We start from the raw sequence: 27,104 nt of genomic DNA, 5'->3' as shown, positions 1-27,104 counted from the left end.
TAACTTTGCTTCGTTAAGGAGATATGACGATTCGAATATGCCTCTCATTACAGAAATCAAGCGGTGATTTTGAACAAGCTCTCCATTGACTTTCTATGGAGAGTTTTGCGACTTTGTGTTGGTCTGAGGAGATTTGCCAAAATTCTATAAATCCCACAACAATGATAGTGACATTTTCGGAAAGCCAGCAAAAATACCTACGTTTTGATGTATAATTTGTGGAAGTTGAGTGAAAATTGAGCAAGTAGCAAGAAGTTGTTCGGACATGAAGAGAAGACTGCAAAACCTTCAGTGGCACACTGGAAGCCAAGTGCATAGCAACCATAACAACGCATGTATTTTGTGAAAAATCACAATTTTGCAACTGAAAACTTTAAGAGGCATAAAAGTGAAATTTTCCAGAAAATTTGGGGGCGCTACATCCAGTATATTGGGAATAAAGATCTATCTGGTTTACTGTGTGAGACAGGGACAGCCTAGCTATTCCCTGTACAGGACCACAACCATATGCTGCAATCTGAAAATTATTCTTTAAAATCTGTCAGAGGTCTCATGGACTCAAGTGCTTTCATTGAATGTACCTTGTGTTTCGTTTATCGTGTAAATTTGTTTGTGTATGTACTTTATGTATGTATATATGTAAAACTTTAATAAACATAATGTTGAAAAAAAAAAAAAAGAGGCATAAAAGTAAAACGGTAAAAGATTTGAAAAAGCTGATTTATACCTGAATAGCCCAATAATTTGAGAACATTTTAAAGTTTGAATGGTTGTTCTACGTGAAAATATGAGGAAGTAGTTAAGTTTCAAAAACAAGCAAATTTTAGCAGAATTGCAGAAGTTTCCCATTCATTTCAATGGGACAAATTAAGCTTAATATTTTAAAAAGTATAATAGTGAAAAATACCAAAAGACATAGCCATCATTAGCAGAAATAGCAGAATAGTTTAAAATTTGAACGGTGAAAATCGGCTGAAAATTGTGGAAGTAGTTAAGTGCCAAAAAGTGTACGGAAGTCCCAAGAGGAACTCAATAGTGTGAATAGTGTGGATGCTTAAAGCATCCACACAATAAACAAAATCTAGGAGGTTGGGTGAAAGATTAAAGACAGACATGCTGAAGTTAGCATGCTAATCAGCTAGCACTGAAAAATGTTAACTTGTTGTAAGCCTAGATTTGATTGAAGAAGAGCAAGCATCTGAGTCTGACTACCTGAAGTAATCAAAGGCAGTAGAGTAGATCTTCTCCCGGAGCACATTTCTTACAGTTGCATTGGTGACGACGTCAGAGTGGAGCAAAGCCAGACCAAGAGTGAGCAGCCTAGAGCACAGAGAAAGATGGTTTTCATAGCGCAAAGAGATTTTGTATAAGCACACCATAAATACTATGTAAACACTGTGACTGGTATATACCTGAAGCGAGGTCCAATGGCAGCTACATGGCGGTTGAGGCTACTCTTAGCCCCACCAACATCTAGAGACAGAGAGCGCTGCATCAAACTTCCAAAGATTTCCACTTGATCTGCACTGGAGTATTTTGCGATCTCAAATCTCTGGACCAGAAACTAGTTGAACAGGGAGACACAGAACAAGGCGAGAATTTAAAAAGAATTGACTAACAAGATAACACATAAACAACTCAAGCAGATTGGCAGTTATCCAACCTCTATCCAGACATGGTGAGGGGTGACATTTGGAGGGCAGGGGATGGGCTGGCTTTCCTCTGAGGCAGCGAGAGGATCAGCCTCCACCTGAGCATCCGAGAACAAGCCCATCTTCAGCTCCACAGTCATCTGCCATGCTCCTGCCATCTCTCGCATGAACTAAGCAGGCATACAGGATACTGACACTATGTATGCAATTCAAGTATACCGACAAGAGAGAGAGGTTTTTGTTTGTTTGAGTATATGTACCGGTACTTCCACTCCTATACGTGCCGCCAGCAGCCACTCCCAACAGGCAATTGCTGTTTCCATACCATGTTCTGTAAACATCTTGAGTGGAGACCAGCACAGGTGGTGCAGGAGCTGAGGATCACAATCTATAGGCAATTCAGGAGAGAAAATGCCGCCACCCCCCCCCCCCCCCCCCAAAAAAAAGAGAGAGACATGAATTTGATACCAACATCATCACTTATAATACCAAAATACCAAAGTAAATCATAAAGGAAAATAACCTTTGGTGCTAATGAGCAAGGCAGTCAGTTTGAACATGGCCTCAGTAAAAGCCTCAGGCTGTGCAGAGTCTAATGCTTCTCCCAACTGTTTAATCATCAGTCGGCCCAAATCAGACTGTCCCCGGACTGCCTGGGCAAAGTGGATCATGCCTGATACCTACAAATGAAAGAGAACATTTATGAGTATGAAAAATCTATCTAATAAACAGATGTTATGTTTCCAAAATCTGCCTGCATCGTATTCTGGTTTCACTCTGGCACCGTTATGAGCCCTTCAAGATTTCAGCATTCACCAAACAAAATTTCAGAAGGATCTGGGTTTCTATCACCACAGGTGGATGATGGACTCAATCTGGGTGACTATTGTCTTATGTAGTTTGGGACTTTGCTGATTGTTGGAGTAGGTATAGTTTTTCCTTTGCTGTGGAGTCAGGTGGGCCACCATGGGCTGCGTGGAGCTTGGTGGTGCTGCTGCCATGGACCCCAGTCTGATGGGCCTAAACCTCCCTGTCCTTGGTAGATTTCGGGGAACAGGGGTGCCTATGGGGGTTAGCGGTTGGTACCCCAAAGTACCTCCTCTCTGGCTTCAGGGAGGGAGTACTTTGGCCACCCCGATCCTTTCCTCCCCATCCCTAATGGCTTCTCTCCTCCCACTTCATCACACCAACACACATGCAGGGCCTTGGGGTGCATCACTGAGGTTCAGGTTTCTCTCCCTCTCCCTCTGTTAACTTTCTCCCAAACTTCTCTTTCTTTTTTTTTTCTCCATGCCCCAGTCTTTTAGTGAACATAGGTTGTAATATTTATTGTGACTTTACCTCTCCAGCGTATCTGTTCCTGAGATTGAGGGAGGCCATGAAGTTTGAGTAGTCCTTTTTCACACAGGCTGGCCTCTCAGTTAGTTGAGTGGACTAAAGGAGAAAGTGACAAAGAAGAGCCTAATAAACCACGCTGTTACTATAAGCATAAACTGTTACTAATAAAAAACAGTCATAACTCATTTGTGCTCAACGTGACATGACAGTTACCAGAACAAAAGTTTATCTGTCAAGTGTGAATAGAGTACTGAATAACTTGTTGCAGATTTGCTAACCCTATTGCGTAAACCAGAGCACTTTATATTTTAGGTCATATTTTATGCACTACTGACATTTTAATGTAATAAAACAGATTTAACGATTCACATGCATAGTTGTTCAGTTAAAGACAAACAAAAGCAACAGAGTTATTACACACAGCAATGTTACCTTTACAATGACAGAAGAAGGTTTATTTGATGAAGGTTTTTAAATCACATTTCTGCACTAAGATCAGTCCATAAAGAAAACTTAAATGGCAAAACTCTCCCAAAATCACTATTAATGTACTCTGATAATTAATATATTAAAATATCTGAGAAAACAAAGAAAAAATTCATGTGACTGACTGCACTGCCACTAATGCTAGGGCAACTTTGAGTGTAAACATCTGCACAGACAACATGCTATCACAAAGCTATCAAACAACCCAGGGTGATGTAAAACTCGAGTACATGCCAGCCAAAAAACCACAACCAGAACCTGGTTGTGTTATCTGCAACAGATAACAAAAGCTGATATAAGGAGTCAGGCTTGCAGTATTGCAGCCTTCATTTCTATCTGTACATGTTTCTGCAGAAAAATCATTGTAAATACATTTTAATATTAAAAGATAACCAGAATAAATAAAAAAATTGAGTTTTTAAATAATGACTTCATGACTTCATAAAAACTGTATTCTGTATTTCTGTCCAAAACTAAAATTTGTTTTATCTGAAACATGTTAGTATGAAAATGATGCACAAATAAAATCAGGCTGGGGGAAAATATTTTTTGGAGCACTGTATGTATGCCCTCCTTATGATAGGATTATGTACTGGTGTGTGGGACCGTTATCTCAGGTTTACATGGCTGACTGATAGTTATTTATTTCAGGTGATGTTATGGAGTAACTCAAAGGTAATGTAACAAGTAGTGTAGAGTAGTGTAGTAGTAGTGTTGTAAAGGCTCACCTTTCAGAACACTCACTTCACCAGATGCGCCTTGTTTCTTTTCCTCACCTTTGATTGGGTGTGGTGCTTTCCCTTAATTGCACTCACCTGTCACTCGTTATATAAGGACTGCACTCACCTACAGCTCACTCTTTCTTCATTCCCACATGGGGTGGCAGCTGAGGTGAGTTTCTGTTTGAGTCTCCTGAGTTTATGTATTATTTTGAGTTACTAAGTTACTTAAATCACACTTTATTTCCTTTCAGAGATAGCAGTCCGTGTGTCTTTCCTTCAATTCATTCAATAAAACGAGTCAGTGATTACTGACTGTTCATTCTCATTCTGACCGGATGAGCCCATGATGGTAACAATCTCCAACCTCCTCTGAACCTTCCTCCAAAACAAGTAGAGAAACTAAACTAGACTACTAAAATAACAAAACATGTAACTTTTTTTTTTTTTTTTTTTTTTTTTTGTAGCAACCCCAACACTTGAATTTGTAAAAATAATGAGTGTATGACCCACCCCAAGTGTGGTGCTCTGCCTGTTGTAACCAGCAAAGTGCAGGATGCTTTCTGTGGCCATGGCTAGGCCTGTGTGCTGGGAGAGGCCTGATACCCAGTTCTGATGTTTGTTTAGATACTCCTGAAAAGACCAGGTAAAGCACAGTGGTTTAAAGCATGTTTAAGGCAACATGTGGAGTTTTGCATGTTACAGACTAGAATGTTTCAAGATAAATGTTACCTGTAGGTGGGATTTGGTCACAGATGGAGCCCACTTCATAGCCTCTTTAAGAATTTCTCCACAGCGTGCTGCAAAATCCTTCACTATGCTCTAGAACCAAAGAGACAATAGGTCTTTTATATATGAGAAAAAAAAATCTACTACATAGACAATGCATTACAAAAATCTATTATCTAATAGTGCTTGCTCATAGGCCTTGAGGCGACTGTTGTTGTGATTTGGCGCTATATAAATAAAATTGAATTGAATTAATACATATATAGGGGAAAGAACTGAAAAACACAAATCCTAAGTAAAGCAACATTACCTCTCTGGCTTCATACGTGTCTGGGACAGTGATTCTGTATGGTGTATCTGGGATGTCATAATAAGGCTGGTCTTTATGAATGTCCTGCAATAGATCCAAATTATACAGCATAAGTCATGGTATACAAATGCAGTATAACAGTCTTGATGATCATCACATACTGCACTGAGTGAGAGGGAAAGAGTCTGCAGAATGTCCAACATAGTCTTCAGCACACGGCCACTCCACAACAAGTGGGGGAAACTGAGTAGAGAGAAATTACAGTCAATTAGGAACCTGCTTTTGTACAGTTAATGTGACTCTGGGTGATATTTTAAGTAAATTAACATGTGCATCAAGTCATGCTCACGTTTCAGCCAAGCCAGACAAGTATTTGTCAGCCACTCTACGGATCCTTTTGTGGATGTGGTTGAAGTTCACCAGGAGGAACTGAGCGTGGCGTTCAAGCTCCTCCTCATGGGCTTTGGTTTTTGGCTAAAAGTGTGACATTATGTAATTTTATTGTAGAATATTTTCAAGATTATGTCATTAAAATAGTTTACAGTGATATACATGACATGAAACTGAGAAAAGCAGTAAATCCTCACATTTGAGAGCTGGAAATTCACTTTCACCGAATTGCTTCTGTAAATCATGTAAAGCAACTCTATTGGAGTCCAAAAATAAAATCTAAAACTAAAATCAGTATATCAGGAGTCCTTTAAGACTACAATTGGGAACCTTTCTAAGTGTAGTTTATGTGTACAGTAGGTCATTTATTTTTGATTTGTTTCTCCCTGGAGAGCAAAGTCAGGAATATTGAAAAGAAAAACTGAATCAGTTTGACTGCAGTCTATACACAATCTGGTTGGGTGCTTGTCTATTAACTGCAGTGTTTTTCTATTAACTGTGTGTTCTATTTGAGATGAGTGACTAATATTGATTTAATTGGGTCCTGTCTACTTTTGTTCCACAACCAACATGTTTTTAAATGTTATATGATAATCTTCCAGTGCTCCTGCAGTAGTTTTTGGATCTGATGCTTATGACTTCAGCTTTGCTTAATGTTATCTAACTGTTACAAAACATTTGATTTACAACTGAGTCTCGAGATGGACCTTTAGTGTATGTATGGGGTTATGAATAGCACACCTAAAACACCCAAATTGTTAAATCTGTGCAGTTTATCTTCTGTTTTGGTTAAGGGTAAGAACCCTGTCTTATGGGGGAGAGTGTGACGGCTGCATGGCTGGTGTTGGTTTTCTGTCTATCTATTCCAGGTAATTGGTGGGTGGCGCTGACCCAGTTTAGGACGCAGCACACCTGAGCAGATGGTGCTGAGGAAAATCAGTCCTGTGGGCTGACTCTTCTCTACTCATATCCTATCCCCTTGTTTGCTGACTGGTAGAGCACTCTTTTGTTTTTGCATGCACAAACTCACTCATGCATTTTCCCTGCAATCAGACACTGCATATATACTGAAAACCAGTATTTGTTTGTTTTTTTTTTTATTTAAATAAATCATTTAACAGCAACCTAATGCTATGTATGATCGCCCTTTTTTGACACATTCTTTTGAGTCAGGTCATGACAAATAATACGTATTTAACCAAAGAACACATTGAATAATAAAGTAAAGCTATAAATACACTTAAGATATACTTTGACTTCTAACATCTTACTTACTTTTTCAGCCATCATTTGCAGGAAGACCTCAAAAACCTTGTCGCTAACAGCAATCACACACTGCATCATACCTGAAAACATTTGAATGTGCAGAATAAATGATTACCAGTAAATTGGTATTTTTCAATGTTTTTTTTTTGTTTTTTTTTTTTTTAGTTCTTACCAGATTTATCCTTCTGTATTGCTCTGTCCTCAAAGTATCGAAACATAACCTGAAAGCGGTCCAAGTCCAGAGAATGCAGCATCCTAACAGATGTGAGAAAAACAAACCAGAATAAAGGTTAGATATAGAGATAGATGTACACTAGTCAAGTCTTATTTGTCTATATCTGTATCTGTGTATCTGTGTATGTGTATCTGTGTATCTGTATCTATGTATCACGCTGGCTTACCTCATATACTCCAATCTGTAAACAGACAGCAAATATGTGGACATGGCAAAGTCCAGCTTGTTGATGAGAGCAGCCACCTCTGGAGGAGGATCCAGCAGGTTGATGATGGTACTGCGTAGATCATTCAGCTCTGCCTGGAATTCAACAATCAATCAAAAACTAGTGCCAGCAGGTAAACTACAAAATATCTGGGTGTTTGTCTGCATGTGGGCATTCTCATACCGGAGTGACAGTATCATTCTTCAGGGCAGAGTTGTACTGCAGCTCTGAGCGTAAAGGTTCTCCACTGGGAAACGTGAGCAATGGTGATTTGGTCGCTATCTCACAAACCCCTTCATACCACTCCTCTGGCCACAAACCTAAACATTTCAACAGCAGCAAATTTAGGATTTACATCTTTAAAATGAATGGTGTCATGTGAGTAAATGTCCAAATGGTTAATCTCATCCACATATTACTGTATTTTTCATAGCTTCCTTACTAACTCACAAATATATTACCCAATGTCTGTTAGAAAAAAAAAATTAGGAAAATAAAAACTTTGACTCCTTGGAAGCAAAATGTGGTTTGAATCATATCTAGCTAGCACGGTTAAATTTGTTCATGTAAATAGGGTGTCTTCTTCATTATGGAGTTCCCCAGGGTGCTATGCTGGGACCCGTTCTATATACGTTATATATTCTTCCCTAAAGCTGTATTTTTAGAAGGCATAGCATATATTTTCATTACTATGCAGATGAAACTCAGCTTTATCCATCCATCCATTTTCTTCCACTTATCCGGGGCTGGGTCACGGGGGCAGCAGCCCAAGCAGAGAAGCCCAGACCTCCCTCTCCCCAGCCACCTCCTCCAGCTTATCCGGGGGAACACCAAGGTGTTCCCAGGCCAGCCGAGAGATATAATCTCTCCAGTGTGTCCTGGGTTTGCCCCGGGGCCTCCTCCCGGTGGGACATGCCCGGAAAACCTCACCCAGGAGGCACCCAGAGGAAATCCTTGTCAAATGCCCGAACCACCTCAAATGGCTCCTTTCGATGTGGAGGAGCACCAGCTCTACTCTGAGCCCCTCCCGAATGGCCGAACGTCTCACCCCATCTCTAAGGGAGAGGCCAGCCACCCTTCGGAGGAAGCCCAATTCCACCGCTTGTATTCGCGATCTCGTTCTTTCGGTCACTACCCACAGCTCGTGACCATAGGTGAGGGTAGGGGCGTAGATCAACCAGTAAATTGAGAGCTTCGCTTTTACACTCAGCTCTCTCTTCACCACAGCAGACCGGTACAGCGTCCGCATCACTGTAGCCGCTGCACCAATCCGTCTGTCGATCTCCCGCTCCCTTCTCCCATCACTCGTGAACAAGACCCCGAGAGACTTAAACTCCTCCACTTGGGGCAGGGTCTTGTCCCTGACCCGGAGTGGGCACTCCACCCTTTTCTGGCTTTATCTATCTAATATATTCCATCTATCCAAAGCAAAAATGACACGCACACAAAATTAGTTTAACTGCAGAAATGTCTTAAAGACATAAACCTGAAATTCAGATGAAACAAAAAAGGTTGCTGTACTTGGCCCTAAAAACCTTTGAAAAATGGTGTCTCTCCAGATACTTACTTCGGATAATATTAACTTGGCCTCCAGTAACACTGTGAGGAATCTTCACGTAATTTTTGATTAGGATAATTCTTAATAAATAAATAATAAATATTTTGGACTGCTTCCTGGCATTTGCATTGTATCTCTAAAATTCAAAACATCCTGTCACAGAGTGATGGTGATTGACTAGTTTATGTATTTACTATTTCTAGGATGGACTATTGTAATTCATTATTATCAGTTTGTTTTAAAGGCTCCCTGAAAAGCCTTTAATGGATCCAGACTGCTGCAGCGAGAGTAGTGAAAGGGACAAGAAAGAGAGAGCCTATTTATCCCATTTGTTATCTTTGCTGGCTCCTTGTTAATCCAGAATCAAATTAAAAATCCTCCTCCTCATATACAGGCCTTGATATACTACCTTTTCACCGCAATAAAGCACTAGGGTATCCTAGGGTATTTAAAAGTAAAATAAGAGGCAGAGACCTCAGCTCTCTATGGAACCAGCTTACAGTTTAGATATAGCAGACAGAAATCTTCTCTAGTTTTAAGTACTGTATATGCTTTAAAAAAAAGGGAAAGTTTTAAGCTTATAATTAGGGCTGGATCAGGTGAGTCTGAACATTCCCTTAGTTATGCTACAAAATGCCTAGGCTACTAGCGGGTTCCCATTATGCACCAAGTGTTTCTTCTTCACTCACAGCTTTTCATTGTCTATGTGTATATAAACCACTTTGTGGAAGAGAGCCAGAGTTCAATAGTAACTAATGATTAAATCCAGTGTGTCCTTTGTCCTATTTCTTTCCCCTCATCCCCAACTGTTCACAGCAGATGGCTGCCAATCCCTGAGCCTGGTTCTGCTGGAGGTTTCTTCCTGTTAAAAGGGAGTTTTCCATCCCACTGTTACCAAGTGCTTGCTCATAGAGGGTTGTCCGATTGTTCTGGCTTTCTCTCCATTATTGCAGGCTCTTTCCTTTACAATATAAAGTGCCTTGAGATGGGACAATCACCGCACCACTAGCACTGTTGCTTCACAGCAAGAAGGTCCTGTTTGATTCCACCTATCCTGGCTGGGGCCTTTCTGTGTGGAGTGTGCATGTTCCCTGTGTGTGAGTTGTGTGAGTTCTCTCCGGGTACTTCTGCTTCCTCCCACAGTCCAAAGACATGCAGTAAGTGGGGTTAGGTTAATTGGTAATTCTAAATTTGCCATAGGTATGAATGTGAATGACCCTGACAAGGATAAACGGAAGAAAATGGATGAATGGATAAATAAAAATGAAATTAAATATATAAAGAATAAGGGGTGGATTAAGACTTTTGCACAGTACTACATTTAATCCTAAAAAGAAGCTACAGATATATGAATTCATTAAGGCTTTTATAATAAATTAAAGATAATGGTGATTCCAGGAATAAAAAAATGTTTGCTTGAAAACTTTCCCACAAATTCCCACTGCATTTCCTAATTTAAAACAGACTGATATGATGAGACTACTAAAATAAATGGGGGACAAAGGATGTAAAACAGAAATAGAGCTACAAAAATTTCAGTTTGCTTTACTGTGATAAAACAAACAAAATTTTGATATTTCTGATATTTTTGTACACAACACAACAGAAAACAGAAATAAACAACTCCTTCTACCTGAACCCTCCACAGCAAATCCCATGACTACGGAGTAGAGCCAGAAGTCTCTAAAGAGCTTCTGCAGGCGTGGCTTTGCCTCCTTGATTGGTGGTAGCCTCTTTGTCAGCTAAAAACAGAAGAAGAGGAGGGATAACAGACCTTTTAAAAGTGCTAGGTTTACACTAACTCTGAATTATCAAAGATTATATGATGAAAATACACAAATCACTTACCACTGCAATGACTGGAATAAGGACTCCAAGATTTCCGGCACTGCTTGATGCCTGAAGGTACAGAGCTGAATTAGCCACTTGAAAACAGACTACCACTTTATTTAATTAATAAGTTAACTACATTAAATATTTTCTACACAAGCAAAAGTTTCAGTGTTTAACAAATTTATTAAACACCCTAGCATAAAAACAAACAAGAAACCTGTAAATTCCCATGCTAATAAAAATATTAAAATTTGAAAAATGTAATTTATGGAGCACTGTAAAAACTATAAAGTCAGGGGGGTTGGGATCTGAAGGAAACTAAATACAGTGTGACTTAACAGCTACTATATGCATCACCTATGTTTCCTGGCTCTAGCTACAGGAAAACTGTAAAAATCGGAATCATTTCCCAATTATAGTATGCTGTTATCTTATGAAAGCAGATTGCCAAGAAAATGAAGCAAAGCCATTTAAGGTAAAAACTTCCTCTTGCATGTGTTGACTTCACTTGACTTGTTTGACCTTATACCTAACTACCCTATGTTGTTTTTAGTTCCACTTGTGTTGTTTTTCCTTCCCATTATACTGGAATGCGCATTGTGAGTGTGTGCCATACCTTCAGAGCTGGGCCCTTGTCTGAGGCCCTTTCACTGGCTCTCTTGCCTTCTAAGCCCAGCTGAACAAAGAGTTCTAGCAGGTTGACTAGCAGCTCGTCAACCATATGCTCAGCCTGAAGGTTTGCTGCTATGTTACCCAGTGCATTTATAACAGCCAAGGAACAGTGTCTGCAGAAAGAGGAAGGAACATTTATGTACGAGATAAGCAGTAGCACATGCGTTTCTGTAACAGCAGGGTATGGTTCACATTCAGGCTCCCATAAGAGAATTGATACAGTTTTTGCTTGCTGATGCTCAAGATGGAGAAAAAAACAAAAGAAAACTCAGCTGCATTGAAGCTTGAAATAAACATTTGAATGCTAACACAGGACTGTAGAGCAAGTGGCCAACACTTGCAGTGAAATGACAATAGTAAAGAAAAAAACATGACGCCAATGTGAACAAGCAAAACCATAACACCAGGGGGAAAAAAATGCTCTTTTAAGACTAAAATTCCTCATCTGCCCTATAAGGTGATTCTTACCTGTATCCGTGATCTTTGTAATCTTTGGTAGAGTAAACCATGGAGCTTGCCTTGACACTGATCTGCTGGAATAAATTCCAAACTTCCTGGTAGATGTATTGCTAAAGTGGAAGGAAAAAGAGAAAAACACAAAGTTCCCCTTCAAAAATAAAAATTACACTTTAAAAAGGTTAGATTTGGGTCTAATATCACTGCATATGTTGTCATATACTGTCCTTCCTCTGAAAAAGAAAGCATACCACAGAAGCTTGATTCCCTTGTATAACTCACAATTGTGCGTAAGTATTAAAAGGAACTGCACTGCAGTGGTTTAAATCATAGAGATTCCTATGATTCCAATTTCTTAATATAATTAGGAAGCCTTCTTCACATGCAAAAGTTAGTAATGGAGTTCCACAGGGTTCTGTGCTGGGAACCAAATCTGTTAACATCATACATGCTTCCCTTGGGCATTATTATTGTAAGACACTGCTATGCAGATGATACCCTAGTTTTGTTTAGCCATGTCTTACCCTACAATATAAAGTGCCTTGAAGCAACTGCTGTTATGAATTGGCACTCCATAAATAAAATTGCATTCAATTGAATTACTCTAGAAGCTTGAAGTTCTAAGACACATGAAGTTTGAATATAAACACTCACATTCCCTGTGATGACCATGCAGCCAAGTTGGTCTATGATGAGGACATCAAGCTGGGAGGGAGGCTGGCAGAACTTCTGCTGCAGAATCTGAAGGATGGGCTCCATTACTCGGGGGGTGTCCCGTAAGGCCACAGCAATGTGACCCAAAGCCCTGATTGTGTGGTCTGGAATCAAGTGAGCATCCCTGTGGGGCAATATCTTGGTTATTTTAACTTCACAAGTCAAGAGCAGAGTATAATTTCGGTGAGAGGCTTACTTGTCATTTTCCTGATAGATATAAAGACGATTAGACAGACTGGCGAGAAAAGCTTCAACAATGACATTATCCATAGTCAGGCCAGCTTTAAGGCACCTGAGAGCAGAAGGAAAGACTGGGAGTGAAGGCTTTGTTGACAATGACATGTACACGCAAATGGGATGGGTTTCGTTCAGCAATGCCTTATATTAAGGGGAAGCACGTTGTACCCTTGTGTGGATTCACAGTGGACATTTATCATTGTTTTTAAACACACTTTCATCTCTTTGTATGTTATAACTTCAGAGTTTTCCACAGCTTGCTGACAGACCAACAACAGCACAAATAAAAATAGCCCACATACTGGTCTTGATGCATGCTCAATCATCCAGAATCAACTTTTGGAGAGCACGCATACTGGTTATAACACATATTTTTAGCACTACCCACATTTAACAAAACAGATGCTCTCTGCAGATAGACAAGGAGTCTGCAGGTTCTGTGGTATGCCGATGCACTACAACTGCTGAACCATTATTTCTCCTTCATAAAAACTCTGTGGGAGTAAATTGGATCTTAAACGGTTCTATTTATGAAGACTTCTGTGAACCTGTTATTTATACTGTTTTCTTGCAAACTGGAAAATGGAAAGCTCCAGTGCCTAATGTACCTGTGGGGGAACTCACCTGCAGATGTTATCAATGGAGATGTCCCGAAGCTGCTCATACATGGAGGGCTGGCTCTTCTTGCTCGAATGGGTGCTGAGTGTTGACTGGGAATGTTCATTGGTCACATGAATCTTTATTTCACTACCACCTTAAACAAAATCATAATCTTGTAAGAACACATTAAACTGGAAGGAACACGGTTGGCTGGCTGGTAGTGGTGGAGCATGAGTTACCTGGGGTGTACTGGCTGTGATATTTGTACAACTTCACCAAAACAGGAGAGGGCACCACCAAGAAGTCTCTCAGGGATGTGGTAACAGAGTGGGCCACCACTGGAAAGCGTTCACACAGACGACCCAACCCCTGAACACAAAAAGTATTTCTAAATGTGCATTTGTAATAATAATATTTGCATTCCTCCCAGGTTTACAGCTATTTACTGTGAAGAAAGCAGGAGAAACATTCCAACAGGACAGCCACAATAGATGTTACTTTAAAGCTTTTAATTTCTGATTTGATACAGTCTGTGATTACCTAAAGCATCAGTGATAACCCAGAAAATCAAGTACCACTAGGTTTCAGAAATTTGTCATCAACACCAAACTACTGATCGTTATAGCTCTAATGTGAGCATCTTAGCCCGATTTCAGCATTGTCAAAATTCTCCTGCTATACCTCAGAAGTATAAACCATACTGATTGGCTTGAAAAAAAAGAAAAGAAAAGAAAGAAAGCACTAATCTGTCAAAGAGAAACAAAATCTTAACAGGACAACACTTTTCTACTCCTGCTCCCACATCATTTTCTTCCCTCTCTGGTAGTTCTTTACCTGTAAGCAGCAAATGAGGAGGGGCATGTGAGCAATGATGACTTTACTGGATGTCTTTGATTGCAGTTTCTCTGAGAGCTTGGTGCAAAGATTCTCAGCTCCTGGCAAACAAACAAAAAAAGGTTTGCAATCAAGATTACCAAGACTGATTACTCACTGTTGGACTAAGATACAGGAAGCAAGACTTACCCTGCTCCTCAGTAACAGCCCACACCATGAGGTCCACACAGGCGGCATTAGCCTGACAGCGCAGTTTGAGTGGGCTCAGTTCACTCTGGAGGTACTCAACATCATGAAGAATCCTTTGCAGCTCTGACTGGCTGCTGCTAAACTGCTCCAGTACAAAGTCATGAACCTCCTTCACATAGTCTGTCTGAAGTTCTGACAGAAAACAAATTATGTTTGTATTATTATTATTATTATTATTATTATTATTATAGAGATATTAGGGAAGGAGAAATTGTGATTTTGTTATTGAATAATATAAAAAGCACTTATTGTAAAATCCAGTGTTAAAAAAATACTTAATTTTAACAACTCCAAAATCAGCTAAAGCTATCAACAGAACATAAAGAAAAGTCTCCTATTTTCGAAAGCAGCAGTACTTTCATCTAACTCCATTTTGAACCATGTTATGGTCGCTGACCTCTAGTGGCTCTCCCTCTGTGAGAGAGGTTTTTTTCTCCTTTTCCTGTGTTACAGGTCTGCCAGTGAGCAAATCATCCAGGTTGTGCTGTGAGCTAGAGTGGTTTGGGCAGCAGGCTTTAGTGTGTGTGTGTGTGTGTGTGTGTGTGTGTGTGTGTGTGTGTGTGTGTGTGTGTGTGTGTGTGTGTGTGTGTGAGAGAGAGAGAGAGAGAGAGAGAGAGAGAGAGAGAGAGAGAGAGAGAGAGAACTTAAACTCTGTAACTTTGGCTTTCTTTCTTTTATTGTGAGCTAAGGTGTGCCTTTACTGTGTTAATTGGTTCATCATAGTGGAAGCAGGTAGGGGTTCTCTGCCATTTTTGTTTCGATCGTTTTCTCCTGTTTTTGGCTAGACAGGGAGCTCAGCCATTGTATTTTGTTTTTGGCTAGAGTTTTCTTGGTTTGATTTTTAGTTAAAGGGGGTGTTTTGTTTGTTGTTTTGGCCTTGGAGACCCTGAAGATAAGAGCTTCCCTGTGTTCATTTTTACTTCAGTAGTTTTCTGCAATAAATCATGTTTAATGACATCTATTTTCCAGTAGTTTGTTTTCTTTTTCACTTTGTGTTACCCCCCAACCCAGTTCGTTTTTAAGTGGGGCGTAACATAAGTGGGGGCTCGTCCGGGATTAATTTTAAATATGGCACAGTTTAGCCTGGGTGATTTTATAGCTGATTTCTTGGGTTCGCAAGGGAAAAAGGGATACTATTTGATAGGTGGTGTCAAGTTTCAGAGTTTAACGCACTGTGTGAACTGGTATTGTTGGAGGAATTCAAAAACTGTGTTCCTGAGCGTACAGTGCTGTACCTGAATGAACAAAAAGTTGCCACTTTGCAAGAGGCAGCTGTCCTGGCAGAAGAATTCGCTTTGACGCACAAAAGCGTGTTTGTGGGTAAATCTGAATCACCCTATCATGAACAAATGAAAAAGGATACAAAGCCACACCCTCAACAACCAAGGGTTCCTCGGGTTCCAAGTCTGATAGACAGTGTTTTTACTGTCACAAAGTGGGGCATATAGTTTCTGAGTGTCTGGCTCTTAAACGTAAACAGGTGCCCCAGCAATTAAAACAAGCTAAAGGGGTTGGCCTAGTCAAGTCGCTAAACTCCCTTTCTCATGTGACCACGAGTGAACCTGATAAGTGTTTTAAACCCTTCATTTTTGATGGTTTTGTCTCCTTAACAGGGTTTCCTGGAGATCAGAAGCCTGTGAGAATACTGAGGGACACGGGTGGCTCACAATCATTTCTGTTGGCCGATGACTCATCACTGACTGGTAAGTCAGTGATGAGTCATTCTGTAACGTAAGTAGAAAAGTGCAAGGTATTGGGATGGCCTACATACCAGCACTGTTACATTGTGTTCATGTGCAGTCAAAGTAAGCCTCTGGTTTCTTCAAGGTTGCGATGAGAAACTCATTTCCTATTCAGGGTGTTGAGTTTATAATGGGAAATTATATTGCTGGGGACATGGTACTCCCTGTTCCTGAAGTGGTGGATAAACCCAGCTGTATCCCAGAAGAGGATGAGCTGTTGAAATCCCACCCTGATGTGTTTTCTATCAGTGTTCTTACCAGGTCGCAAGCTGGTAAGCTGGAGGAAGTGAACTTAAGTGAGACTGTTCTTGGATCTGTTCTAACTGAGGACAGAGAGCCGGCTGCTAGCCCTTCTAAATCAGCACTCGATGAACAGGGTCTGACTACGCTGTCTGAGGTTCTTCCTTTGCTAGTCTCACGTGAGTGTTTGAGCCATGCTCAGGAAAAGGATGAGTCACTTGCTAAGTGTTTTAAAGAGGTAAGCGAGATAATAAACAATAAAAAGGCACACAGGTTTTATCTTGAGGATGGGTTACTGGTGAGGAAATGGGTCTCAAGACCTGCTTTACAGCAGGAAGGAGGTGATGAGGGTTGGGGGGTGGTACGCCAAATAGTCATTCCTAGGGGACACCGGGGCAGCATATTGCAGCTTGCGCATGAACACCCGCGGTCAGGTCATTTAGGAATCACTAAAACCTATGACCGCGTTCTTCAGCACTTTTTCTGGCCAGGTCTGAAGAAAGACGTTGCCAAGTTCTGCAAAACATGCAAGGTTTGCCAAATTGTGGGTAAACCTAATCAGACGGTGCCACCTGTTCCTCTTAAACCCATCCCGGTAGTTGGGGAGCCTTTTGAGCGTGTTTTAGTGGACTGTGTGGGTCCTCTACCCAGAACAAAAGCGGGTAATCAGTTCCTCTTGACAATCATGTGTGCCACAACCCGTTTTCCTGAAGCCATACCACTTCGAAAAATCACCGCTCCCACCGTAGTTAAGGCTCTACTTAAATTCTTTTCAACATTTGGTCTGCCCAGAGTTGTTCAAACCGACCAAGGTAGCAATTTTCAGTCAAAACTGTTCAAGCAGACTTTGCAATCACTTGGTATCAAACACATCCCTTCCAGCCCTTACCATCCCCAGTCACAAGGCGCACTAGAAAGATGGCACCAGACCATAAAGTTGATGATGCGAAAATATTGTCTGGAGACTGACAAGAACTGGGATGACGGACTGCCATTCCTACTGTTTGCAGCTCGTGAAGCAAAACAGGAGTCCCTTGGTTTCAGCCCTGCTGCAGTTTTTATCTGATGTGCAGCCGCAATCAAATGTGCTTGAGTTTGTCACGCAGTGTCGGGAATGTTTGTACCATGCTTGTGCAATAGCCAAGAAGTCTCTGTCAGCAGCCCAAGGGAAAATGAAGCAGCAGTATGACACAAAGGCAGTGCAGCGTTCTTTTAAACCTGGTGATCAGGTACTCATGTTGGTGCCCACCTCTGGTCCATCTCTGTCAGCCCAATTTGCAGGTCCATATGTGGTAGAGAGCAAAGTCAATGGCACAAACTACATTGTTCGCACTCCGGATAGAAGGCGCAAAACACGGCTCTGCCATATAAATATGCTGAAACTGTTTCACTCTAGGGAAGACGATAAAGAGGGCTCCATCTCACTCATTTCTGTGCCCATAAACCATGATGATGGTTTGGTAAAGGGCAGTGAAGGTCAGCAGAGTGGTAGGCTTGCAAACTCAGAGGTTCTTGATGCCTTAGACACGTACCTCTCCTATCTTCCCCATGACGAGAAAGATGACATGAAAAACCTGATCCAAGCGCACCCTAGTCTGTTTGGGGATGTACCATCTAGAACCCCAGTGTTAAAGCACAACATTGACGTGGGTGATGCGTGCCCTATTAAGCAACACACATACTCAAGAGGGAGTTAATGAAAAAAGAGGTACAGTACCTGCTTGAAAATGGTTTGGCGATACCTAGCCATAGCTCTTGGAGCTCTCCATGTCTGCTGACACAAAAAACGAGGAGGAAGGTTCTCCTCGTTTTTGTACTGATTTTAGGAGGGTAAATGCAGTCACAGTCCCTGACTCATACCCATTGCCTCGCATGGAAGACTGCATAGACAGCATTGGAGCCACCACCTACATAACAAAGCTAGATCTGTTAAAAGGGTACTGGCAGGTTCCTCTAACTAGCAGAGCCTCTGATATTTCAGCATTTGTTACTCCAGACCATTTCTTGCAGTACACAGTGATGGCGTTTGGCACGCAAAATGCACCAGCCACTTTCCAACAACTTATGAACTCTGTGTTAACGGACATTAACAATTGTAATGTGTATTTGGATGACATTGATATTCTTCTTGCTGGACTGATCATGTGAGTACTCTGAGGGATGTTTTTGCTCGTTTAACCCAGGCTTCCCTAACCCTGAACCTGGCAAAGTGTGAATTTGCCAAGGCGGTAGTGACATACCTCGGAAAACAAGTAGGACACGGCCAGGTGCGCCCTGTGAATGCAAAGGTGGAGGCCGTACTGAGCTACCCGGTGCTCACCACAAGACGGGAGCTCAGGCGCTTCTTGGGTCTAGTGGGCTACTACAGATGTTTCTGCCGGAATTTTTCGACAGTAGTGGCTCCTCTGAGTCATCTGTGCAGTCCAAAGGAACCCTTCGTATGGACTGCTGAGTGCCAACATGCATTTGACTGTGCCAAGTCTCTCCTTTGCAGTGCCCCTGTACTGGCTGCTCTGGACTTCAGCAAGGTCTTCAAGCTAGAAGTGGCGCTGGGGCAGTACTGCTACAGGATGGAGTTGATGACATCAGTCACCCGGTTTCCTACTTCTCAGCTAAGTTCAAGCCTCATCAACTCAACTATTCCACCATTGAGAAGGAAACCCTGGCCATGTTGCTTGCTTTGCAGCATTTCAACGTGTATGTGGGGTCAACCACCACTCCTGTTATGGTTTATACTGACCATAACCCTCTGGTATTCCTAAAACACATGTACAATCACAACCAAAGATTGATGAGATGGGCATTGCTTGCTCAGGAGTACAACATAAACATCCAACATCAGAGAGGTATGGACAATGTGGTGGCTGATGCACTGTCAACACTTCGTTTTTAAGTGGGGCGTAACAAACCACAAGATGATGTGGTGAGTCAATGCAACTTGCATCCACTTTTTCTTCAGCAAACATGGAAGGGAGACAAAATACAGATACTAATGTGAAAGAATCGATGGGCATTCTTGAGAGCTTTACAAGGAAGCTAATGTGTAAGTTGTAATAACTGCAGTTCCTCTAGGTGGCACTTAAGGCTGTAGTTTATGAGGCCCACATTGGCCCTATGTACTAAGAGTCTTAAACTGGACCTCTTCACTTTGTGTGTATGATTCAGGCAGCTTTTAGTGTATTTTAATCAAAAACTCCAAATTAGATTGGTAAGTTAGCTTTGTAATACAAATTTCAGAAAAACAAAATCTATATATGCAACTGACCTAATTTTAGCTCAATTAGCTGTTTATTACTCTGTTATCTGGGGGATCTCAGATCCATCTACTTTTCTGCACATTTTCTGCAATTAATAGGTAGGGTTTTCATGACACTAAAATTTCAAAGCACTCAAAACGTGCGGCTATCCTAAATGGGCGTTCTTAAAGTCAGCAAAGAGGCACAGAAAAGAAGACCAGACACCAGCGAGGGAGGATAAGAAGGACAGACGCAACAACATTGTCATCCCCTATGTAGCCGGTGTATCAGAAAAACTTAGGAGAGTTTTCTCCAAGCATGACATCCCGGTGCATTTCAGACCCAGCAACACGCTCAGACAAAAACTGGTTCACCCGAAAGACAAAACGCCAAAACACAGACTTAACAATGTGGTGTATGCTGTACAGTGCAGCGAGAAATGCCCAGACCTCTACATTGGAGAGACCAAACAGCCACTTCACAAGCGCATGGCACAACACAGAAGAGCCACCTCCACAGGACAAGACTCAGCAGTCCATCTGCATCTTAAGGATAAAGGACACTCTTTCGAGGATGCCAATGTTCACATTTTGGACAGAGAGGACAGATGGTTTGAAAGAGGAGTGAAAGAAGCCATCTATGTCCACTGTGAGCGACCATCTTTGAACAGAGGCGGGGGTTTACGACACCAACTCTCTGCCATCTATAATCCAGTTTTGAGATCCCTTCCCAGACGCCTTAACGCCCACTCACATCCTGGGCCATCTGACCTCAGGAATTCGCATGATAAGGTGGGGCCAGGTTTCACAATGAACACACCCGAAACTCTGGCTGATTGGGATCCACACCCAGTTTCACACCTTGGCTCAGGCGATTAGAGGATCATCAGGGGGTCCTTTTGTCCCTCTGTGGGGGGATACTCCCACTAGGTTTATATCTGGGACTCTCCACCATTTGACCTTAGAACTGAAGAAGCTTCTCGGATGAGAGGTGAAACGTCTTCAAGTAACTTAAAGAAGTCCAGACGCTTTTCTTTGCAAGCTCCTTTGACAACCAGTAATATACTCAATACCATTTTCAAGATCACAGTAGATTAAAAAATAAAATAAAATCACAAAATTAAAAGACAATTTTAAAAATAAAAGTTAGAATATTACTGGTTCTCATTTTTGCAATCAGTTACAGCCCTGTTTATCGCCTGTAATTCTGGCACCATATTTTTATTCCTGATCAAAGTGTGCAATTGAGAATGCAGACCACCACTGTTTCTGTAGTTTCTGGTTAACTTTTCTCTTCATCAAATAAGGACTTTACGAGAAACACAGCACTTTTTAGATACAAATAGCAGAATCACCTTGTTAATTTACCACTGCCTGAAGGTGTTGAACGTATTAGTTAGATTTTGTTAAGGGTAAAACTACCTTTAATGAAAGGATCTATTACAGATTTCCTTACCTTTCATATTATAAAGAGTGTCTCTCAGCATTTTAAATATGGCTACATAAAGAGGATCACTGAAGGTTTTGTAGTAGAGATGAAGACCAGGATTCACCTGCAAAGAAAGCAACAGAAATTTACAAATAAAGCGTAACATGAAAAGTAAAGTGAAGAGAAATCTGAGTGGACTTGAGAGGCATACCATTTGAAGTTCTGCCAAGGTGTCATCCAGTGATTTTAAAAATGACTCAGAGACAAACTGTTGAACCTGTTCAAAAGAAGTAATACAATGTTCACCTTGCATGCATGTACAAAACCAAACTCTGAGTGTGGTTACTGCTGACCATGTGAAGGAGTTGTCTGAGCATATCTAGAGGGACATGAAACTCTCCAGTGCTGCTTCCAGTGAAAAGAGGGGACACAGAGAAGCTGGAGCTTATGGTGGAGAAGTAGTAGTCAGGGTCCACTGCACTGCCATCGGGGAGGTAAGAACCTTAACATAGAGGGAAGAATAAATTATGTACCGTAAAAATGTCTATTCTGTTTGTGGTAAAAAACAAAACAACTTCTGAAAGCATGAAATACTGCACCCAAAATGAGGTGTCACCCTGATCTGAAATTACCTTCAAAGTACTGTGCAGAGGGATCTGCGGGCGAGTTGGGTGTCAGACCTGCTCTCTCTGGACTGGCCTGAAAACAAAATCAGGATTTCATTTTTTTTTATTTTTTTTTTTTAAAAATAAACACATGTTGTTAGTTTTGCCTTCTTGCCCGTTTCATTTTATTACCTGCTGTGACACACTGGACACAGAGGAGCCTTTGCGTTTCAGAGAGTCTCCCTGACAAACTGTGAGCAAGGAGCTTGGTAGGATTGAACGAAAGTCATTGAAGGACCGTCGCCGGACAGTATCGTTATCATCATTTGTGGACAGCAAGGGAGCAACTGGTCGAGGAAACAGCTTGGATAGTAACGGCTCGTCAGTGTTGCTGTATCGGCCAAATGCTCTTGCAACACCAAGCAAGGTGGGCACAGTGTACCTACATAGGTATTCTGTACAAGAAAAAGAATAATACAAGAATACGTACAAGAATATTGTGGATGTTATTTAGCACTGGAATGATCTATAGCAGCACTTAACGGAAGAACGAGGTCTCTGTTGGTACCTTTGTCATGAGCTTCTGGATTTTTGCAGATATCTTGCAGGACCTGCATGATGTCCATAACTGCTTCCAGGATCTGATAACATAATCATTTAAATAATATTTATTAATATTTAAACCATTTTGATTTTTACTCTTCTGAAGCAACAAATAACTTCCAGGAATTGCCAGCACACATGTTAACCAACTGGGGAATATTTGTTTTCTTCCCTAGCGACCGGTGGTTGTCAAATGGTTGCTGACCAGTCTCTAGGCCTGTGTGAATGAGAGCTTAATGTATTTAAAAATCTGAGTACACATGAGATAAACAGCATCTATACCCATGTATATATAGAGTCATTACCACACACCTGCCCTCGTAAGGTTTCATCACATTGGGCGACATCTGACAACAATGTCACAAGACAAAAGCTGAAGTTCTCTGCCACAGGAAGGGTATCTGCAACAAAAATAAAAAATGACTAAACAGCACCTATAAAATGAAAAGAAATGACAGGATAAAGTACATGTAAGACTGTTACCCACCCCTTCCTTTGCGTTCCGAGCTTTCTTCAATCCACTGAACTTTAGGGAGTCCTTTAAGCAGCCCAAGAAGGTAGGGAACAATAGCATCTTTGTGCTGAAATACATGTATTCCAGAGTATAAGAAAATTAACATCCTTAAATTAATACAAGCACAAAAGTACGACAATGAGGAGAGGAAACCAGGTACGATATTTACCTGCAGGTTTGACTCGACTAGAAAAATGCCAAGTGCAATCACAGCATCTCTCCTCCTTTCATCTAGCTGGAAGATTCCTCTGAAGTCCACTGGACACATGCATTGTAGCTTCTGAACCTGTGGGAGGACAATGTGGGTGGATGAAGAGGAGTTGTAAACATTTCTCAACTTTAGGAAGCTATTAAATATAACAATATTTTAAATATAGAGAAATTTCTTGCCTACCGGGTTTAAAACAGGCACTTTGTTGTCCCATTAATGTTAATGATTTTGACTATCTAAATGGGCCTCAGGATTTGAATCCAATTAAAAGTCCAGTTGAAAACCTGCCTGTGGCATTAATTAGCCCCATGATTGAGAGTTCAGTGAGGGATTAACCACCATTTAAACAGAGAGCAGGGCCACTACTTCCTGTTTGTTTTCCATGAGAGGAGAGAGAGGATATTTTAAATGATTAAAGCCCACAAAGGGGATGTTGTGGAGACTTCACATAAAACATTCCACTAAAAACTATTTGATTTCAAAGCCAAAGACCAAATCAATCATCCAGGTAAGATGATTGATTTGCTTATTAAGACTAAATAATATCTCAATAAGCTTGAGACAAAACACTAATAAATGAAAGAGAGGGAAATGAGTATTCAGCAGGTTATTACAAACTGCTGCTGTCTTTTTGGCTTAGACACCATTGAAATTTTTCATTAAATCAGACTTTTGAAAAATGTCAAAGAAAAGATAAGCACAAATTAGATTAATAGGACATTTCCATTTTACAAACTGATTCTGAAATTAAACAAAAAAACCACAGGCCATTCTAACATCCACTGAAAGTAACTCAGACAACAAGCAAGAAGTATAATAATAATTTATTATTCATTAATATTTTTAATCTTCAGAAAGAGTTAAAAAACCCCACTCAAAGATGGCTTTTAAGTAGAGTCCCTCCTCTACAGACACGGTCTCCAATACCAGATGTAGTTCTTGGCTAAAATTCAGAACAATGACTAATAAATAAATTTTGTTTATCAGACAACCCCTTAAACATCTCTAAAGATAATCAATACGATCACATACAGATTTATAGAGCAGGTTACTGCAGAAAGAAAAACAGCAAAATAAAGTCCACAAACTGACACACACTTCTTACACAATAACACAATGGGCTGACGGGTCATTATATTACTGCAGCCACGGCTCTTTATCAAGGAGTGTACTTCCTGTTTAGCGTTTCCCCCTTCTGATTCTCAGTAAATGTATTTTCTAATCAGTTCAACCTCTGCATTCTTGTAGAATTTTACAATACACTCAGCTGCTTAATCTCTGATCACAAATCCTAACGATTCAACTGAGTAACACTGGCTCATCCAGAAGAGAATTGGCTGTACAATTTAGGTTTCTCAACAACATTCAGTGTCACATTTTCAAGACTGATCCACTGTAATAAAACAATTTCAAATCAGTGTTTGTTAAAATCATGCCATTCAAACAAAACCACTTTTTGCTAGTTGGCATCTGCAGTAGGTTTTGGAACTAGATGGACTCGTGTGAAATTGACAACCTTAAGGTCATAATTTGTTCCCTCTTTGTTCCCTCTCTTGCCTTGTTCCTCTTAATTTGAGAGAACAGGGAAGTTGTCCCTCTTTCCTGTCATGAACAGATTAACCTGTTTGAGGACCTTGTTACCCATCAACTACACTAAAAATATCACCACAGATGACAGCTTTATCCTACTCCAAAAGGGGACTCAGAATCGAGCTAGTACTCCTATAGTGAAACTCCACCTTACCATATATTCTGCTACCTTCTGCCAGCAATATTAACGCTATATTTGTCAGCTAAAACTTCTGCATGTGACTATGGATTAAAATATTACTTCAGCCCTCATCACTGAAATGTTTGGGAACAGGATCAGAATTTATTGGTCTCACAGTTTCTTTCCCTGACATAAGACCTGGACACATTGAATACAAGCAGAAGTGAGAAAAACTGAATACACTTGTTGTGTGAGCCATGTTGGATTTGGTAACATTACACAATATTGGACAATGAACTTAAAGTATGCTGACACTGTATTAGAGCAACTGATATGCCCTAGGCATAGCCAAGTCAGAGTGTGTCTTGATTTTTTGTCAACCATTCATTATCACTGTAGTGTACAACAACAAGGAGGTAAATACTACATCATTCATCTAAATCATTCTGTCAAAGTCAAATGCTGGATACATATGCTTTTGTTAACTGACTGTAAGCAGTTAAAGAGTTTAATTGTTTTACACCCTCAGCCTCTGGACGACCACTTTGGGTGATAAGGTCATAATGGCATGATATAAAATACGCTATTGGAGCTTATTGGAAAGACTAAAGATGTCATTCTAGGTACAGATGCTGAAAATATGCAATAAAACTCTTCCTGAAAGTGCAATTGAAAAAATAACTCATGACACGTCAACAGTTTTAAGCAGATATGAATACAACTGTCACTATAAATTTTGGCTTTCACAAAACTTTGAAAACCACAAGGCTAAAGCTATGACTACCAATTATGAACTTATTAACCTTTCCCATTAAATACAAGAAAACAAAAAGCTGATAATGATTTGAGCTAAAGTACAATTTTGTCTTGGTCTTAGTTTACTTAATTATTTACAATATGCTTACTGTACTAAACACACACACACACACTATACAACAGCAAAAAAAGATGTTGCTGACCAACAGTGGCTAATATATAATTTATATCTTGATCTGTGTGTCTATTTTGACGGTAAAGAGTTTAAAAGCAGTCATTTTTACATAACTATCTTTGTGTTTTCCTGCCACAAATAACAATACACACTACACACTACTTAACATATTTTCATAACACTTGTATTCATCCCGCACCTCTCCTGACAACATTGACTACACATGTTGATCCATTCAAAGAATGTTCGGACCACAATGATTAAAGATCTGGTGCCACCATATTTGGTAATGACCCTCAAAATAAAAGTTTAGAATACTGTATAAATGTATAACTGTACATACAGCGGGTGTTCGACTGAATCAGGACACAAAAAGGGTTTGCTTTCCTCTGCCAACATGCACGGATGAAGAGTAAGGATCTAATTTTCACGAGGGGAAAAGTTGGGTTTTTTTAAAAGGAAAACTACAGGCTAAAAACAGCTACCGTTAGCCGACATTAGCAAGGTACCAGTGATGCTATGTGGCGCCCCTTAATCCTGAAATAACTCTATAATTTATATATTGACAAAACAGTCATGTTTAGAGTCTATTCTGATTCATAACACAGACCACACTGGTAGAAAAGCGGTCTGTGACGGGCCTTACTGTCAAAGACTATTTAGGCTATTAGCTGGTCACCGGTAGGTCGCTAGTCTAACTGAAGCGTTACCTTGTCTATCGGTGCCTGCCGGTGAGCTGCCAGCGACCTTGCCAAAGACAGGACGGTGTTGAAATAAAATCCTCTGCTTCCGCCTCCATTGAGAGACATGTTAACTACCCTTGGAAGAACTACAAACACACAAGCATCTTCTTTCAAGCGTCTCTCAACGAGTAGCTAGTGAATACCAATGACGGTCATTGGGCTGTACTGACAGCTACGGCAGGCGTAAGGTCCAAGAAGGACAAATCGACAATATGCCAACAAATAATCCATGCATGGGTTCCGTGGGATTTTGGAGCTTATCTCAGCAGTCACAGGGCAAGTGGCCATAATGTATATAACAGCATTTTATCACATTCTGTCAATGATAGCTAATGTCTGTTTGGTGACTGTTAGCAAAGAAGATAACATTTGTGCACAGAAAACCACAAATAACCACCAGTACTACACACAACAGTAAGTAATCACAAAAAAATAATATAGTACAACACAAATAGCACTATTATTATTAACCCTACACATTCAAAGAATACAATGCTTATTCTGACAAAAAGTTAGGAGAAATTTGGATGACGGATTGAAAGAAAAAAGACCATACCAACAGTCTGATCCATGTTTATTTCTGAGCATTGATATTAGAATTAAGAAGATCGAAGGCACAATACCAGCTTTTAACTCCTGGGTAATTCATATATATAT

At 40.5% G+C, this 27,104-nt stretch overlaps 1 protein-coding gene across 2 annotated transcripts in view; it reads right to left on the bottom strand.

Annotated features, from left to right (window-relative positions):
• The window catches only part of pi4kaa (phosphatidylinositol 4-kinase, catalytic, alpha a), a 45,091-nt gene extending 18,277 nt beyond the window's left edge, over nucleotides 1-26,814 (bottom strand). The window contains exons 1-35 of one of the 2 annotated variants that reach the window (XM_084935962.1): nucleotides 26,415-26,814; nucleotides 23,021-23,137; nucleotides 22,825-22,918; nucleotides 22,650-22,738; nucleotides 22,303-22,375; nucleotides 21,927-22,189; nucleotides 21,762-21,828; nucleotides 21,483-21,631; nucleotides 21,341-21,406; nucleotides 21,157-21,253; nucleotides 14,424-14,615; nucleotides 14,235-14,335; nucleotides 13,640-13,769; nucleotides 13,425-13,554; nucleotides 12,760-12,855; nucleotides 12,504-12,687; nucleotides 11,862-11,962; nucleotides 11,338-11,506; nucleotides 10,737-10,787; nucleotides 10,522-10,630; nucleotides 7,514-7,650; nucleotides 7,292-7,425; nucleotides 7,063-7,145; nucleotides 6,900-6,970; nucleotides 5,584-5,708; nucleotides 5,396-5,477; nucleotides 5,235-5,318; nucleotides 4,928-5,017; nucleotides 4,709-4,828; nucleotides 2,994-3,086; nucleotides 2,176-2,332; nucleotides 1,913-2,040; nucleotides 1,664-1,822; nucleotides 1,413-1,564; nucleotides 1,213-1,320 (exon numbers count right to left, since the gene is read on the bottom strand). In XM_084935962.1, coding sequence (XP_084792088.1) covers nucleotides 1,213-1,320; nucleotides 1,413-1,564; nucleotides 1,664-1,822; nucleotides 1,913-2,040; nucleotides 2,176-2,332; nucleotides 2,994-3,086; nucleotides 4,709-4,828; nucleotides 4,928-5,017; nucleotides 5,235-5,318; nucleotides 5,396-5,477; nucleotides 5,584-5,708; nucleotides 6,900-6,970; nucleotides 7,063-7,145; nucleotides 7,292-7,425; nucleotides 7,514-7,650; nucleotides 10,522-10,630; nucleotides 10,737-10,787; nucleotides 11,338-11,506; nucleotides 11,862-11,962; nucleotides 12,504-12,687; nucleotides 12,760-12,855; nucleotides 13,425-13,554; nucleotides 13,640-13,769; nucleotides 14,235-14,335; nucleotides 14,424-14,615; nucleotides 21,157-21,253; nucleotides 21,341-21,406; nucleotides 21,483-21,631; nucleotides 21,762-21,828; nucleotides 21,927-22,189; nucleotides 22,303-22,375; nucleotides 22,650-22,738; nucleotides 22,825-22,918; nucleotides 23,021-23,137; nucleotides 26,415-26,513 — 4,100 coding nt within the window. In that variant the 5' untranslated portion in view covers nucleotides 26,514-26,814. The remainder of the gene's footprint in view (nucleotides 1-1,212; nucleotides 1,321-1,412; nucleotides 1,565-1,663; nucleotides 1,823-1,912; nucleotides 2,041-2,175; nucleotides 2,333-2,993; nucleotides 3,087-4,708; nucleotides 4,829-4,927; nucleotides 5,018-5,234; nucleotides 5,319-5,395; nucleotides 5,478-5,583; nucleotides 5,709-6,899; nucleotides 6,971-7,062; nucleotides 7,146-7,291; nucleotides 7,426-7,513; nucleotides 7,651-10,521; nucleotides 10,631-10,736; nucleotides 10,788-11,337; nucleotides 11,507-11,861; nucleotides 11,963-12,503; nucleotides 12,688-12,759; nucleotides 12,856-13,424; nucleotides 13,555-13,639; nucleotides 13,770-14,234; nucleotides 14,336-14,423; nucleotides 14,616-21,156; nucleotides 21,254-21,340; nucleotides 21,407-21,482; nucleotides 21,632-21,761; nucleotides 21,829-21,926; nucleotides 22,190-22,302; nucleotides 22,376-22,649; nucleotides 22,739-22,824; nucleotides 22,919-23,020; nucleotides 23,138-26,414) is intronic. The other variant, XM_084935961.1, reaches the window with a different exon arrangement.
• Nucleotides 26,815-27,104: the final 290 nt, after the last annotated feature.

Source organism: Perissodus microlepis, chromosome 7 (assembly GCF_051167445.1).
Source record: "Perissodus microlepis isolate ML-2025 ecotype Zambia chromosome 7, ASM5116744v1, whole genome shotgun sequence".
Classification (NCBI taxonomy): domain Eukaryota; kingdom Metazoa; phylum Chordata; class Actinopteri; order Cichliformes; family Cichlidae; genus Perissodus; species Perissodus microlepis.
This window is presented reverse-complemented; position numbering and strand designations above follow the sequence as displayed.